An 18619-nucleotide genomic window follows, 5' to 3' on the forward strand; every position below is an offset into this window, starting at 1 on the left:
CACCATTCCTAAAACAAAAGGGCAGCCTGTGGAATGAGAGGATATTTGTACATCATTACATGTCCAACAAGGGGTTAATTTTCAAAATCTGTCAAGAACACAGACATTAACAAAATGTAAACTTAATAAAAAAATTAGAAAAGATAACTTCTCTCCAGACACATGACCCACAGACATGAAAAAATGCTCAGCATCACTTATAAGGGACATACATATTAAAAGCACAATGAGATATTATTTCATCCCTGTGAAAATGATGTGTATCAAAAAGACTAGAATTTTCATTTGGCAAAGATGTGAAGAAAAAGGAGCACTCATTCACTGTTGGTGGGACTACGCAGTCTATATGAAAGATGGTATTAGGATTCCTTAAAGAACTGAAAAAGAAAATCCCATATGATTATATAATACCTTTTAAAGATATTTATCCAAAGAATGTGAAAATACTAATATGAAAAGAATTATTTACCCCTATATTCATAACAGCATTACTCATAATAGCCAAATCATAGTATCATCCTAAATGACCATCAGCTGAAGTCTGGATAATGAAATTGTGGTATATATTCTTAATGGAATACTATTCAGATATTCTTTCATATTCAGCTGTTATAAAATGATGAAAGTATCTTCTGGGACAAAATGGATGGATCTGGACATGATTATGCTAAGTGAAATAAGCCAGAAATTGAAACATAATTATCAGGTGATTGTACTCACTTGTGGAATATGAATAGCCAAAGGGTAAGGAAAAAAACCAGGAAAACATAATAAAAATAACTCGTAGCCAGAGGAAAGGAGGAAGAAGCACGGGAAGGTGAGGGTATAATATGCTAGTTTATTGGCCTTGAAACTTTGGTAGATGAGTGAATCATATGCACATGTTGGGGTATAAAATGGTGCTCCCAAATAACATATTTATGTAAATTAAAGGCAAATCAGTAAAACATGTTTTTAAAAATTAACTAAAAATGGACCTCCCTGGTGGCGCAAGGAGTTAAGTTCTCAGCACTATGAAGCTTTCAGTAGCCAGCCCTCTTCTGTCTTGCAGGCTGCTCCCCTCAGCAGGATTTCAGTATTTCAGTCAGCTCTACCTGTTCTCCCACTCTGTCTCTGGTGAATCCTCTCAACATCTCCCCCCCCCCCACCTGCCCCCACCTCTGGCCTACATCCTAGCTCTTTTATATATAAGTAAAATAAATCTTTAAAAAAATGAACTAAAACCCAAAATTCTTATTTGCATTTGCTACATTTCAAGTGCTCAGTGGCAGCATTTGTCTAGTGGGTTCTGTATCAACACACATCTAGAACACTGCTATCATAATGAAGTTTTATTGAGCAGCATGTGCTTATACCACTTAGAGTAGTTGCTGACCAACTTAAGAGCATTTTGTACATTGAGCAGCCTGTTTGATTCATATGAATTTAGCTTTCATATATTGACCATTTGTTCTGTGAAGATTAAGAATACCACATTAATGTTTACTCTTCCCCCAACCTAGATATTTTAGAGAAAAGCCTGTCTGTTAAATTAGAAATAAATTTAGAGGATATATTGTTTTCCTCTAAAAACCAGAAAAACCTTTCCTATAGTCTGCCTTTGTTAAATTGCTTTGTTTGGGGGGATATAGAACAGATACATTTCTAACTTTAATAAATTAATTTCTAATGTTAGAAAGATTTTACATATGAAATATTTCATTAAAACTAGCTAGAAATGTGAAAATAGTGCTTTTTAAAATGCCTTATTTTCTAAGTTTGATTTGTTAATTAAGTACTATGCAGTTTTAGTTGGTGGACTAAGAAAGGCATCTGAATGATACTGTTAAAGGGAAGCTGTACAACCATCACAAGACGTTACAAACACCATTGTGATTCTCCCTGGGCTTCTGGCATCAACTTGTATGCTAAGGAGAACATGCTAAAAGCATGACATTAACTTATCAGGACATAATAGTTTGCTCTGATGCTTGTGATCTTTGACCATGTTTCGTGGACTCTGTTCTGAATAATTTGGATACGTTTATGATAATTTTAAAGGACAGTTATTTTACTTTTTATTCTTCAAGGCAGTGATTATATGGTTTTTATAGTACTCTGTGATTTGATTTTAGATATTTTTTCTCCCAAACCTTACTATGAAACCAAAAACTTAAATTACTTGAAATTCAAATGTCTAAAATTTAATTATATCCTTTGATATGAATGTTATTTAAAACCTAGTTTCTGATCTGAGCAAGTTAGTAATTTCATGTTGAAGTTTGCCACCTTAGACCCAGTAAATTTATGATTTAATAATCCCCAAGTGAGTTTTATAAATCTTACTATAATTTTGAAATTCTTTTATTTTGTTTAAATACTTTTACAGATCAAAATCTTTTTATGTGTTAACCTTTTTCAATGAAGCCTCTTTTTTTTTTCATTTACAGATCACATTAGTAAAAAGACTGAGGTAAGTGTTATAGCCATCTTTGTGGTTTCTTATGTAAGCTCTTTCTAGAAAACATAATTTTAAAAATAACACTTTACTAATGCTTTTTGGAAACAGCCATCTAAGGACAACAGAGATTTGTTATGAGTAAATGCAGTCATATTTCTGTCAATTTTTAATAACATAAAATATGATAGAATAAAAAATAACATTGTTTATATGAAATATAACATCTTGGTGTGAGTCATAAGCTTACAACAGGTAAACTTAAAAATTTAGGGGAAAGTGGTATAATACTGTTAAGTCTATATTTTAATCTTTATTAAAAACATCCTGAAATCATATTTTAAAGTGTTTTGAAAGTCATGAAGTAAGCTGTTTCTCCTTAACTTAAACCTGAAAGAAGATTAACATAAACCGTGTATTTTTCTTATCCTTCATTAGAGGAGCCTATATATAACTTTCTTAAGGTTATTATTTTTAAGACTCCACTATATCTACCACAAACTTTTTATTTTTGAATATTGAGGAAATTATTAATAAAATGTTAAGAGTTCTTTTTATTTCCTTTAGGTAATAATTTGAAAGCTTCATTATATTTTTAGTATGTTTTTGTTAGTGATTTCATTAATCTTTTTAAAAGTCATATATTCCTTGATATCACTTCAGAATACTAAATGATTTTTGACCACATTTTGTTGTTTCAGACATTTGCTTGACAGGTGAGGGCAATGAAATCCATTTTTAAGAAAACCACATTTCAATAATTCTGTCATTATATTAGTAATATAGGACTGAACTATGCACACAAATGCAAAATTGATACTGTTAGATATTAGACTTCTTTTTTTTTTTTAAACAAACTACTGAAACCAGTTCTCAAGTCACTACAGATATATACATTGGGTGTTATTTATATGTTTGTAAGTAGAAAACATGTACATTTGGACTGATTCTCATTTTTCTTTTTAATCCACTTTCATATGTAAGGGAGTTTTATGCAGATGAGGCTCAAATGGTACAGCCTATTCCTAAGACTATCAGCAATATCAGTGGAGGAAAAATAATTTTTATAGATTTTTCCTGCTTGCTTTTTCTTTTTTATTGATATGAAAGAAGAAAATAAAAAAGGCAGAGTGACAGAATATGACCTATTTAATATATCAGTTTGAATTGTATAAAAACAATCATATATGTGTATACTAACTTATTTTGTCTTTCATTATAATTATAGAACGACTTTCTATTTGTTATAAGTAATTTGATTCATAAAATTTAAATTATCCTAACAAAGCATTTTCAACACTTATAAAAATAGCCTAGTTAAAATTTATTTCCTACATAACCATTTAAATAAGTTGGTCAGAAGAATATGTAATTAACATTATCTTTTGATACTTATTAAAAGTATACCAAAATTATGTTCTGTTTCACTAGTGGTATTACTCACTTTATGAGGCTTTAATGTTTAAATATAGAAAATATTATGCTATTGCTCAAGGAATTTAGAAAAGTTTTTTCGACCCTGAGAGAGCTCTCAAAGAAGTCTGAAAAAAATTCCAAGTTCTCTAAAAAAAGATCTTTTCTACTACAGAACATATACTAATCTTTGTATGCTTATAGCTGACTTAATTCTTTACATCTTTAACATGTTACATGTACCAAGAGATTTTTTTTCACCCTAAAATTCTAACTTCTGTAGAGAACTTTATACATCTTAGCGCTCTCTCTCTCTCTTTTTTAAATCTGTACTTACTGGATAAAATTAAAAAGAAAAGATTTTTTTGGTTTATTGTTGAGTGATGAAGAGCACTGTACCATCTGTATATTCCTGTAGCAGTTAGCTAAGCATGTTCTCTGGTTAGTTCATCATTCCTCTTTTTCTTTATCAATCTTGATTGATGTGTTCTTAATCTTTGTGCTTTCTTCATGTCCCAATTCTTTGTAATCTCTCTCACCCAGAAACAGATAGACTACAAATGACACTTGCAGGAGTAGAGCATGGGAGCAATTAATTTTTCTTCATAGAATGTGCAGGAGATGTTTGTTGCCATTGTTATACTAGTTCCTTGCCCATCTTTCTCTACAGTGTGGTCAAAACCTTGCAAGATAATTCTAGTCAAGCAATATGAGTAATAGAGTAGTGCTTATACATACTTCTTAAAACCTCAACTGATTATGCCTGCTAAAGAACATTATTTGATCTTTAATATTGTTTCCTTTGTTTTAAATTTTAGTGTGTTACCTTTGTAAGTACCAGTGTGTCTGGATGGAGTATCTCATTATGTTTCTCTTTTCTTTAGTCCCATTTTTATCTGGCCTTCCTAACTTCATTCCTCCTAGTTGCATTCAGTAGATTGGAAAATTTTAATGACTATCATATTTTGAAGTCCAGAAGTTCAAATCTTCAATATACTGGGAAAGGCTTATCTCTAGAAGGGTACATGAGAAGTTGTAAACGTGGTTACCAAAGGTGTGGATGGAGAGATTATTGGTGAGGAGTAGGAGAAAGGGTTATGTGAATCTGTGATTTCATATCATGTCTTATGTACTGCCTATTTGAGATGTATGATAGAAAAGATCGAGGTTTGTCCCACATTAGAAGTCAGTGAAAAACGGCAACACGATTGCTCAACCTCATCTTGCGTTTGGGATACCTAGGGCATTTCCCTAAGCCTACAGAAGGGAAATGAGGACCTAACAGATAGACAACCAGGGAATATACTTTAAATTTCACTAAAGAATCAGACTGCACATAGCCTCGCCTGACAGCAGTGACTCCCAGCTACCCACCTGTGAACAACATGGTGCAGTGTCATAGGGCTGGAGAAGGTTAAGCATTGTCCCAGCAATTCTACTTCCAGGTTTATACCCAAGAGAATTGGAAACATTTTCATACAAAAATTTGTGCATGTACATTTATGGCAGCATTATTAATATTAGCCAAAAGGTAGAAATAGCTCAAGTGTGTATCAGCTGATGAATGGAGAAAATAAAAGGTGGCATTTTCATGAAGGCAGTGTTACTTGCAATAAGGAATGAAGTACTGACACAAACATTTTACTAAGTGAAAGAAGCTGGAAAAGACCACATAGCCATTCATTTCAGGTGTCTGAATAGAAAAATTTAAATACAAAGTAATTTACCCTGGGGACAGCTGAGTGAGAGATTTTAGGAAAAAAATAGGGAATGACTGGTAATAGATTCAGAGTTCATAGGGGTGGGGTAAAACTTATAAAATCATGGCTATGGCTGCACAATTCTGTGAATATATTAAAAACTTTGAATTGTGCACATTAAATGGGTGAATTCTATGATACTTGGATAAAAACTTTTTAAAATATCAATATCTAATTCAGAACGTGCAGTAAAACGACTTAAAAAATATGGCCATACTATTTATCTTCTGGAGATAGGTAAAGATCAGATGATTCTTTCTTAGTTATCATTTTTCCTTTGTTCTCTATCCCTCTAATGGCTGAGTAGGTTTGATAAATGTAAATATGTTTGTGTTGAATAATAGTAAATCATAATTCATTTTTGACAGGACATGAGTTCTTCTCAGACTTTATCATCTGATGGAGGATTCTTCAATAGATTGGAAGATGATGTTCATAAGATACTTATTAGAGAAAAAAGAAGAGAACAGCTTTCAGAATATAATGGAACAGATAATTGTGCAGCTCACGAACACAACCAGGCATGTAAAATAGAAATTCTCTTAAAGTCACAGTAAAATTAAAATGCAGCAAAAAAGTAAGAAGTAGAATTCAGTTATGATTATATGACACACTAGAATATTTTTAGTCATTATCATGCATATAGGTATGGATATTAAAAAGTATGAGGTATTTTATTGAGCTCATGCAATTTGCTAGATACTGTTAAGTAACAGCGTGGGGAGAGGGATTAAGATAATCTTACCTTTAGATATTCAGAGAACTGGAGATAAGAAGACATAGACCTGTAAAGAGAATATCATTCAGCATAAAGAAGACTTTAAGAGAGAGAGAATAATCAAGGTTTTGAACAGAAAGAGTAATACACTACTCTTTAGGTAAATTATGAAGGTTATAGAAGTCATTTTTTAAAAACATTTATTTATTTATGCATACAGAACTGGGGTACAGGCTAGAGGTGCAGGGGTGGTGAGAGCATTCACCAGAGACAGAGTGGGGAGCAGAACAGGCAGATAAATGAAGTACACTGCTGAGGGGAGCAGCGAGCAGATGAGGAGAGGTCTGCCACGCCTTGTGGATCACTTCCTGGGTGAGGATTGAACTCATGCTGAAGTGGCTTTAGCTTCTTAGTGCTGTGCTTTAACTAGGGAAGGCCTGGAAAAGTATTTTTAAAAGCAGTGCTAACTTTCATTTTTTGAAGGTCAGTGATATATAAATTTTTCCATGTCATTGTCATTTAACAGTCCTTTGATTCATCTCTTTCTGACTGACAAATTACTACATTGGCTATTTCATACACTAAAACCCTAATTCGCATCATTTTTTGTCTTCTGTGGGTATTATCTGTGACACATTTATCTTTCAACAAACTAAATACTAGTGTGTTATATAGAACACAAAAAAAAGTCACATCCTTAAAACTTTTATTCCAGTATAGTACTGAAATTGGTTTATAAATAATACTATTCAACATAAAAATATTTTCACCTTTGTAGTAGGAAATCCTTGTTTTTCTCTGGCACTGAAAAATTTAACATTTTGCTGCCTTGCCCATAATATCAACTTTTTTGTACAGTGCAGGTAACCATGTTTGCTTCCTCTTTTTTCATTCATTATGATTTTCAACCTTTGTGGCTCATGTATTCTTATTTTTTAAACAAAATTTTTGGGAAGAAAGAATATTAATATATTTCAGCAAATAACTAGAGGCCTCAAACTCTTTGTAGAATAGATTTGGGCAAACACAAGTTTAGTTAAATGTTTAAGTAATATTAATGACATTATTAAACTAAAGTGACTGCAGAATAATAGAGAACAGTCTTTGAAATACAAAAACCTTATAATAAAATGTAGTGCTGCAGCATGTCAACTGTGTCTCATTGGGATAAAATTATCTGCTTTTCATGCACTATTAGGAGAAATAGTAATTATGAGTTAAAATGTTTAGCAGAGCATGTTGTACATAGTATGCATATAGTAGATAATTATTTTTATACAAGGTAGCCAGTGTTAAGTTCATTAAAGGGTGTATTGATAAAATGTCAGAGTAATTCACAAAAATAGAAATAAGAGATGACTTCCTTAGTAGAAAATGACTATTGAGTTGGAAGAAAGTAGTAGAATTTGAACATGCAGAGGTGAGAATGAAGAAATGGAATAACTGGAGTAAGATTCAATGAAATCTAAACCAGTTAATTAAAACAATGTTTACAGATAAGCTTAGTATAAGTTTAGTAAAAGGTTGGAAAGAATAACCGAGGATTTAAAGACCTGGTTATGATCCAGTCAGTAAACAATAAAAAATTTTATCGTGTTTTTGAACAGAGAACAAAGTTTTACAGATTCCTTGACTTACAGTGATTCAGCACAAGTATCAACTTTAAGATAGTTGAAAAGCAATATGTACACATTAGAAACCATAATTTGAATTTTTAATTCTAAAATGTGGCAGTGAGCCATAGCTTCCAGACAGCCATACTGTCTTATAAGGGTAAACAGCTGATATTTTGTGCACCGTTTTTTACTTTCCAGTACAGTATTTAATAAATTGTATGTGATACTAAACAATTATAAAATTGCTTTGTGTGGAATTATTTTGTGTAACTGTAGGCTAATTAAGTGTTCTTAACACATTTAAGTTAAGCTAGGCTACACTGATATTTGATAGATTAGGTACATAAATTTGTTTTCAGTTTAGGATACTATCTTACATTTTTCAAATTTTATCAGTTTTGTACTACAAATATAGTCTCTGTAGTTTCACCACCATAGCACCTGTAATTCATTATCACAATCCCCTGTGCTTTTCCCTCCCCTGTCTTGCTTGACCCCTCTAATATCCAAATGCATAGGTATTTTAAAATGATTGCAACTATAAGGAATATAGTTTTGAAGCTACTTTCATAAGCCCTGCCTTTGTATTCTAGCAAGTCAGCTTGTAGCATTTGTTTGATCATTGCACTGTTAAGTAATTGAACATTTGGGTTGTATAGGGCCTTTAGGTTGAGTAATTTAGAATTAGTCACTATAGTATTAATCAAATATCTTCATGTTTTTAATTTTTGTGTGTGCATTATTTTCTTAGAATAAGTTCTTTTTTTTTTTAATTTTTTTTTTTAAGATTTATTTATTTGTGCATACAGAACAGGGTACAGGCCAGAGGCTCAGGGGCGGCGAGAGACTTCACCAGAGACAGAGTGGGGAGCAGAACAGGCAGATGGACGAAGTACACTGCTGAGGGGAGCAGTGGGCAGGTCAGGAGAGGTCTGCCACGCCATGTGGTCACCTCCGGGGCAGGCGGGAATCGAACTCATGCGGAAGTGGCTTAAGCTTCTTAGTGCAGTGCTTTAACCCGCTGCGCCACCAGGGAGGGCCCAAGAATAAGTTCTTTAAAGTGGTTATTAAAACAAAGAATATAAATATCTGTGCTGTTTTAAAAGTGTGTCAACCTTGTTTGTAGACAGTTCTTTAGTTAATGATGTTAGTAATTTTTCCACAGCTTCACTGGTTTGGTAGATCATTCATTCCAATTCTCACTTTTTGACCTTTGAGGTTTTGCTGTTGGAGACCAGCTCCAACTATTGAGGTGTCTGGAGGCAGCACAGGCAGGACCCTAAGGTGGGAAGGCGAGCAGAGATTCCTAAAAAAGGGGAGAAGGAGAAAAAAGGGAAAGGGAAGCGAGGAAGACAGGGGAGTCGGAGTTGGGTGAAAGTCTTCCTGCTCATCTTTTTGCAGGTCTTTATTTATACTGTGTAGCAAGACTTAGTTACAGTAATGCATCAGATAAGTTAATAAGAAATCGGCATAAAAGTTTTAAAGGAAGAGGGGAACAATGCATCCTCTTCCTGCTACTTTATGGCACACTATACTATACATCTTTGTGATAGCTTTCATGTATACGGATGTTTAACTATGACTTTAAAGGATCAGGGTCTGGGAAAGGATGAGCTGTTAGCAAAGGATTTAGGAGTCCTAGGGAAGGAATAAATTGTGTTAGCAAAGTCCTCAGTGATAGTCTAAAGAGAAGCTAATGGCTAACTTAAGGTTAGCAGAGAGTAGCTAGTGTTTGTTTTAGGAAGAGGTTAAATAAGACTAGCAGAGAGTAGTTAGTGATCATTTTAGGAAAAGAGTAAATTAAAAAGAAGTCACATAGTTATGCATTAAGCAAAACCTGTGTTGATAATGTTAGGAAATTGTCCATGGGTCCTTATGCCCTCACAGTTATCTAAGAATGGCTTTTTGTCAAAAGACCAAGGAAGCTTCCAGGAGTCTTGATGCTCTGGGGTCTTATCTCTCTAAGAGCTTACCTTTTGTCTTCAGTCAAAGGAATTTCCTGCCCAGGAGCAGCTCAGCTTGTACTTTGCCCAGGCCAGGTAGTCAATTTAGAGCTAAGGCAATCCAGTTACAAACTGATATTGCTACAATATTTTTTGATATTATGATTATACAAAAAAGGGAGGTCATATCATAAGTCAGCAGTGGAAATTCTGATTTTTCAGAGCTTTTCCCTATCGACCCGGAATCTGTCAGACGATAAGCCGTTGCATAGCTTGTGTCAGTTTGCTTTATTAATTAACCTTGCATCATATTTCACTCTTGTTGTATGGGTATCTTATTATGTGCAAACTCTAGCTCACCATTTATTCTCCAAACTGAGCATTTGGATTGAATTCTGTTATTTTCCAGTTTAGTTTCACTCTACTGGGTGTAGGCCACAGATGCAGAAGAGTAAGAGCTCTCACAAGAGACAGAGTGGGGAGCAGGACAGGCAGCGTCCTGACATATACTGCTGTGGGTAGCAGCAGGCAAGGTTGGAGAGGTATATGCCATATGGGTTAGCTCCCTGCCTGGTGAATTAAACTCATACTGTTGGCCCTCCCTGGTGGCACAACAGGTTAATGCACAGCACTGCAAGTGGAGCGGCAGCTGCTTCAGTACAAGTTTGATCCTCAACCCCGGAGGTGATCCACATAGCACAGCAGACCAATCCTCAGCAGTGTACTTCGTCGATCTGCCTGTTTTGCTACCCACTCTGTCTCTGGTGAATCCTTTCATCCTCTGCACCTTCTTCTGCCTGTACCCCAGTTCTGTATGCATAAATAAATCTTAAAAAAAAAAAAAAAAAGAACCACCTCATACTGCTGCAGTGGCTGGCAATAGCTTGATAGCATTGAGACTTTAACTCAGTGCTACCAGGAAGGCCCACTCTCCCAGCTTTCTAATGCTGAGTAATTCTTATACTGCTAAACAGAAAACTTTCTAAATTGTGTGACTTCCACCATGCCACACCATATTCTTAAATTTGTTGAATCAAGTAATATGTCCTTAGCCTGACATTTGAAGTGCTTAGGCTCTGCTTTTTAAAATTGTGTGTCTCAATTTATTTAACCAGGCCTAAAATAAATTCACTAGGTTGCTACCAGTACTTTTGAAAAAAATGTCAGTAGATGACACTTGTTCATATTTTGTGAAATTTATATATGATATATATATATATCATATATATATACACACACACTGACATGCATGTGCACTCTAGGTTATGACATAAAACGTTCCTTTGACATAAATCCCATTATATAAAATAGTGTTAAAGAAGTTTGAAGGCATTGTTCTGCAGGTCAGCATCAATCTAATTAACTTAAGCTGTGCTCTTTCCCACCTAGGTTGAGAAAGTGCTCCCATCACAGAATATTTGCTCTTTCCCAGACCTTTGATCAAAGTTCATTTCACATGCCATCTCCACCCTGAAGCTTTTCTCACTGTCCCACTCAGCCTTAACCACCAAAACCAGAAAGCCTGGTTGTGATCTTTATTTTCTATAACTCATAATATTGTAGTTACCTTATAATGAATTTCACACAGCACATATTAATTATAATTCTTAATAGATTGCAAGTCCCTGTGGACATAGACTTTATCTTACACATCCTTCTACTCTCACTTTAGTATCTTCAACTTAGGATATAGTTATTAAACTTAGTTAATGAAATGAGTGTACCTTGAAACTGAGTTCCTATTTTAAAAAGTGGTATTGTGGATATTTTAGTATTCACTGCTGTAATAGAAATAAAGATTATAATAATGGCAAAAATGAATACTTACATGTATTAAATACTTAAAGTGATTTTCGTTAATAATCACATTTAATTCAAAGTTACAAAGTTAGTAGATATCATTATCATCACCCCAAATTTAATCTCAATAACCTGGAGAAAACTCTATTGATTTCTGTTGTGGTCCTCTTCAATAATAGATTATTATAGTTATATATTTTAAATTCTAGGTTATCATTTTAAGTGATTTCTGAATTTTCAGTTTTGTATATTTACCACATACTTAATTTGTATTCTATAGTTGTGCGTTTAAATTGACAGACAATTTTTTTCTTTAGTAAACTTGCAGTAAACATTGCAATAGATACTTCCCCTAATCTACTTAAATTCCTCAAAGTGAGATCCCTGGCCCTAAGAGTATGTGTATTTCTAATTTTGATCCACCAACTTAATTCTTTCAACTGGAAATTTGAACTGAAGTCTTCATTCTTCCCACCTATCACATTCAACCTCTCATCAAATGCCTTTGATTTTGTCTTCAAATAATTATTCACATAATACACCTATCTTAATTTAAACTGCTTCCACCATAGTATAGGCATAATTTTCTCTCATCTGGTGTTGTAGTAGTAATGAAAGCAGTTCTTTCCATCTGTCTTACACAGTCTTAAGTTTTTTCCACATGAAGTGAAAGTAGTCCTTAAATCATAAAACTAGCATGGATATAAATCATATAGTCCTTCTCAAATTCTTCACTGCTTTCTGTTTTGTTCAAAATAATATATAGGTCATCCTTATTATGTACAAGGCCCTCCAAGACCAGGCTTCTACATATGTTTCCAAAATCATCTTGTGTTCTTTTCCCCCTTACTGAGATCCAGCCACACTGGTCTCTTTCCTTCAAATTCTCTCGTGTTTTTCCTCCCTCAAGGTCTTTAAAATATTGTTCTTTCTATCTGGAAAGCTCTTACATCCATTTTGTACTTTGCTAACTTATACCTGTTACTCAAGCCTCTTCTTAAGTGTCAGTACTACCTCAGACCTTCCCTGATCCACAAGGATATATTCCTCTTAGAGGAATATATCTTTTCTTCATTGCTTAAGCCTTGATTTTCAGTTGCAACATTTCTTTTTGCAATAGCTGCTTCCTCCACCACACAGGTTTTGGGAGGACAAAAATCTTTTCAGTTGTATACCAAGCACTTAGCAGTTAGGTGCTCAATGAGTGTTTTTGGGAAAGTTACTCATTAGATAAGCAAGCATTTTATAGCCTTCTCTAAAGTATTCCTTTTTTGCATTTAACTTTATATTTTTTGGTGTATGATGTAAGTTGGCAGGAATTTAACTTGAATTTTTTCAGTCACTTTTTTTTCCTGTAATGTATTCTTGTATAATTTACCCTTTTCTGGTTTCTTTAAAATACTTGTTACCATGAATTCTTAAATCTTTCTCTCTGGACTTTCTTCTACATTGCTTTAAGCTAAACGCCATACCCATTCTACTTTAATTAATTTTGCTGGTTGCTATGTAATTATTTGGTAGACAAATTCCTTTTCATGGCATTTCTTTTTCCCCCATCCTGTATTCTTCAGATGAGTGACTATCTTGCTAAAATCCTATTGGAATCTGAATGGAATTTTATTGAATTTACAGGTTAATATTTAGTAATACTTACACTTCCCATCACAAATGTAACTTCGTTCTGTGTTATTTTCAATATTGTGTAGTTTTCTTTATGGTTCCTGAAATTTTCTGAGTTTTAGTCTTCAGTGATTGTTTTTACTACTATTGGGAGGATATGATTTTTCTTTCTTAGAATTACCCTGTTAATTGCTGATAAAAAGAAGATATATTTTTGGTTTTTTGTTACTTGTTTTATTTCTATCTAGGTTTTCAAATCCTTTGGAGTTTGAATATAGACTAGTAGCTTGTCACCGAACACTTAATATTTTTGTTCAGTATAAAATGAGTTTCCAAGTCCTGATATTGTTCTAGGTTATTGTTGTAGTTTGAGATTGATCTGCTTGTATTGTACACAATTGTGACTATTTAAGTGGAAGTGTGTTCAACTACTTAAGGTTTACAAAAATTAAAATCAGATTTTTTACTCTTAAACTTTTCATAAATTAATGTAAGTCACAATTGACAGAAGTAGCTTGTTCTAAAGTAGCATTTTTCTCTGTTTAGGAAGTTGTTCTGAAGGATGGAAGAATTGAAAGATTAAAGTTAGAGCTGGAAAGGAAAGATGCTGAAATCCAGAAGCTGAAAAATGTGATCACTCAGTGGGAGGTTTGTTATTTATTTAATGTTAAATTTAAATCTACATATATGTATTTTTTCTGTTTTTCTTTTATGTGAATATGTTTATTATTTTAGTTATATTTAGGATTTTCAAGTCATTAATGAAATACAATTTGAATAATAATTTATATCATCATAAAGTATATACATTAAATTTGTCTTTTTAGCCATGTTTAAGTATATAGCTTAGTGGCATTTTTACCTTTACAAGATTGTATAACCATCACCAAAACTTTTTTATCACTATAAACAAACTCCTTTCCCAATAAACAATTACCTATTTCCTCTTAGCTTTGGTAACCTTTAATCTCTGTGAATTTACTTTTTCTCATGGAATTAGAGTAGTTTTCCTTGTGTCCATTTTATTTTACTTAGTATGTTTTCCAAGTTCACCCTTGTTTTAGCAGATGTCAGAATTTTATTCCTTTTTTTTTTTTAAATTTATTTATTCATACAGAACTGGGGTACAGGCCAGAGATGCGGAGGGTGAGAGAATTCACCAGGGATAGAGTGGGGAGCAGAACAGGCAGATCAACGAAGTACACTGCTGAGGGGAGCAGCGGGCGGGTCAGGAGAGGTCTGCCACGCCATGTGGATCTCCTCTGGGGCAGGCGGGGATCGAATTTGTGAGGAAGTGGCTTAGGCTTCTTTTGCAATGCATTAACCCGCTGCGCCACCAGGGAGGGCCCAGAATTTTATTCCTTTTTAATGGTTGAATAATATTCCATTTTATGCATATTCTACACCTTGAGTATCCATTCATGCCATCATCACTTGAATTGTTTCCACCTTTTAGCTATAATGAATAACGTTGCTATAAACAATGTTGAACAAGTTCCTGTTTTAAGTTCTATGGTGTTTATACTAAGAGTGGACTTGCTTGAACATACAATAATTCTATTAAACTTTTTTAGGAATTGCCAAGTTGTTTTTCATAGAAACTGCACCATTTTACATTCTCAACAGCAATGCACAGGGTTTCCATTTTCTCTACAACCTTGTTACACTTTTATCTACACAATGTATTTTGAACATACGCCTACTAAATCCTTTCTTCCTTCCTGAGTGTTAAAAAGAATCCCTTAAATCTAAAGCATCGTTTTGTTTTGACTGATATTTATTGCTCATCAGTATTTTTTGAGTGTGTTATCTTAGGTAATTTCCTGGGCCCTGTATATGCAATATTGGAAAAAATAAATTAAGTTCCAGCCCTGATGGCTATTACATTTCCCTTCCTCTTCTACTAACACCTTCAGAATCATCCCTACTAAAGCATTTTTGGGCCACACCAACACACATCTTTTGGTTTCTTTGTCATTTATGTTGTTATTAAACACTTGCCATATCTAGGCATAGGAAGTAGAAAGATAACTTAGCAGTAAACTCATGGTCTAATAGAGAAAGCAAACATTTAAATTGCAGGTACAATATAGAATTGAGATTTAACAGAATACTCCAGAAGCACAGTAACAGGAATGAATCAGTGGTAAATATTTTATGGAACAGATAGTTTTTCTAGACACAGAGAGCAGCACATATAATCATAGAAAATAGCATTATTACTAAGATTTAAAGAAATGCAAAATTATCGGTGAGATTGGAGATGTTATCTGGGGTTAGAATTTGAAGACTTTTAGATTTGTTTTTAACAGATGTCTTTAGATGAGGAGTGATCTGAGGAATTGTTTCATGGGATAATAATGCACATAACTGAGGCCTGAAGTGATTGAACATAGTTTGATAAAACAGTTAACAGGTATTGAGGAAGAACATGTTTGGAACTAGTTTGAGGAAATGGTAACTAATAGATTTCCTCTTGGATATGATGAGTTTGAAATGGCTGTGCTGAAAGCATAGCTGTTCAGAATGCAGTTGGATATGGTAGAATCACTGCATAGGTGTATTTAACTTAGTGTGCTTTTTTTCATGAAGTTAAAGATACTAATAAAGGCACTAATTTGTGCTGTTTATTACAAATTGCATGGTGCCTGGCATCCTTTATGTTTTATATATACAATTACTATTCAGGTTTGTATAGCCAGAATTAAAGATGAAACTTTTATGAGCAATGTAAAGAATTTTCCAGGTAATTTTGTTCATTTGCAATTTTTGTTTTATATACTGACTTTAGATCCTAAAGGCTTGCAGCCTCCATGTACATTCACAGAAGCCTTGGATAAAAGGTTTTGAGCTAGAAATATAGCTTAGTGGATGTAAACAAACTGGCAAAACACAACAAAAGTAACTAAAATATGCTGGTTACCTGGAGGAGGTGGTTGACTATGTAGTGCATAGGTAACTGGGGCTTTGAAAAGGGTGAGTGAAATATGTGAACATACTGAGGTGAGAAATAGTACTCTCAAAATCACTTATGCAGTGAATAGCCAAGTATTAAAATTTTCATTAAAAATATTTAGTTAATGAAATGATGAATTGGTAAAGCCTTAGCTAAGAAGATGAATAACTACTATACAATTCAGTAACCACTATCTGTGTTTACCTAAATTAAAAGTTAAATAAAATTTAACATTCATTTTCTTAGTCACCCTAGTCACATTAGTAAACACATATTGAACAGTGACAGTTACAGAACAAATAGAAAAATTTCTAGTATAATGTTGGACAGTCTTGGTATAGAACTATACCGGGGTTTTTTTGTTTTCATCCATTTATTTTGAGAAAGAAAAGAGAAAAACATGTGAGGAAAATTTAGTATTATCCTGTTTTCTCCGCTTTTGTCCTTCCTTTGTTTTTCAACCTCCTGTAATACTATTTTCTATTATTATACAAGTATAATAGTATAATAATTATACTATGATAATTTAAGTAGTAGATATTTATGAATACAATTTCCTCCATTCTTTTTCTTTCAAAAGTAATTTATGCTTTTAAGCTAGTCTAGAATTCATATCTCCATGAATTGTTAGTAAATCATAAACTATATACTTTAAAAAATTATTTTTTTCTTTGCTGTTTAGGCAAAATATAAAGAAGTAAAAGCAAGAAATGCACAGTTATTGAAAATGCTTCAAGAAGGTGAAAGTAAGTGATTTGTGTATTTTTAGAATAAAAAAATTATCTGAAAACATTTGAACATAATTTTTCAAGCTATGTAATTTATCAAGTCAACAAAAAAAAAGGGTTCCCAAAGTGATACTAACTGGATTGTTGCTTGTAGTTTTATTATTATAAGTCACTTATAGTACCTTTGTATAATACAGGTTTATGACTATTCAGGATTTGCTTGTGAATATTCAAGAGAAACTCTTGACATTTTAATTTTTACAAGTTATTAGAGGAAATTTTTTTTTTTTTAGAACTGGGGTACAGGCTAGAGGTGCGGGGCGGTGAGAGGATTCACCAGAGATAGAGTGGGGAGCAGAACAGGCTGACTGATGAAGTACACTGCTGAGGGGTACAGTGGGGGGGTTAGGAGATGTCTGCGCAGCTATGATGGTCACCTCTAGGGAGAGTATTGAACTCATGCTGAAGTGGCTTTAGCTTCTTAGTGCTGTGCTTTAACCCACTGCGCCACCAGGGAGGGCCCATCTTTTTGTTTTTAACATTTATTTATGCACACAAGAGTAGGGGTGTAGGCCAGAGCTGTGGGGGGGAGAAAGTGAGGGGATTCACTAGAGACAAAGTGGAGAGCAGAACAGGCTTGTTTCAGTAGAAATACACTGCTAAGGAGAGTGGGAGGTGAGAGACAGGTGAGTTCCCTGGCCAGAGACCAAATTCGTGCTGCAGTGGCTGCCTATAACTTCATAGTGCTGAGACTTAACACAGTAAGCCACTGTATTAGAAGAACTTCTTATAAATTATATAGAGGGAAAACAATACTAATTTGCTTACGATTGTTAATTATCAGGAAGGCTTATAATATTTAGATTTTCCTTCTCTCAACCTGTCTGCTCTTCATACTTTTGCTAAACTTTTTGTAATCAATCACAAGCAGGAAACAAGAGTAATTACTAAAAATTTATTAGTTATTAATTTTACATCTTATAATCCCCCACCAAATCAACTGTATTCTTGAATATGTATACCCAGTAAGCCTTCCCTTGAAAATTCTTTGAAAAATTTTCATTCATAACAGCAAAGAAAGTATATATTAATTTTTAACATAACCTTTATATAAAGGAAATTATAAACCATAGAAGATAGATATAAATGAGAAAGTCTTTTTCCGAATAGACAAAATTTAGTCTACTAAATCATTTTCCATTACTATTAATGAAGCCCCAAATATAGTTTCTGTAAGTGTTAAATAGCACTTAAAAATCAGTGAAACTTACCTTGAAGAGTAAACAACTACTGAAATTATTTCAAATGTAAAGACTACTGGGAGTGGAATTTTCCAACCAAAATTTAAAATATAATAGTTATCAAGCAATATGAGTAAAAATCAGAAATGATATCATTGAGCAGAAAATAGTCTTGAAGTAGATTCAAATGTCTTTTATAACTTTAGCATACTTATAACTTTAATTATACAACTTTACTACTAGAAAATAAAATAAATTATAAAAATAATTGTAAGATTTCTTTCTAATTAAAGAAGTTAAGGGTTCATTGGTGATTGGGTGAGTGATTTTCAAATATGTCAGAAAAAATGTTTCTTAAGGAATAGAAAATTAGAAAAATTGATTTAA

At 33.3% G+C, this 18619-nt stretch overlaps 1 protein-coding gene across 5 annotated transcripts in view; it reads left to right on the plus strand.

Annotated features, from left to right (window-relative positions):
• The window catches only part of GKAP1 (G kinase anchoring protein 1), a 58697-nt gene that overhangs the window by 36342 nt on the left and 3736 nt on the right, over positions 1 to 18619 (plus strand). For 4 of the 5 annotated variants that reach the window (XM_012721122.1, XM_012721121.1, XM_004677536.2 and 1 more), the window contains 4 exons: positions 2430 to 2452; positions 5979 to 6131; positions 13854 to 13955; positions 16946 to 17009. In XM_012721122.1, coding sequence (XP_012576576.1) covers positions 2430 to 2452; positions 5979 to 6131; positions 13854 to 13955; positions 16946 to 17009 — 342 coding nt within the window. The remainder of the gene's footprint in view (positions 1 to 2429; positions 2453 to 5978; positions 6132 to 13853; positions 13956 to 16945; positions 17010 to 18619) is intronic. The other variant, XM_004677537.2, reaches the window with a different exon arrangement.

This window comes from Condylura cristata, unplaced genomic scaffold (genome assembly GCF_000260355.1).
Source record: "Condylura cristata isolate star-nosed mole 26May11 unplaced genomic scaffold, ConCri1.0 scaffold00006, whole genome shotgun sequence".
Taxonomy (NCBI): Eukaryota; Metazoa; Chordata; class Mammalia; order Eulipotyphla; family Talpidae; genus Condylura; species Condylura cristata.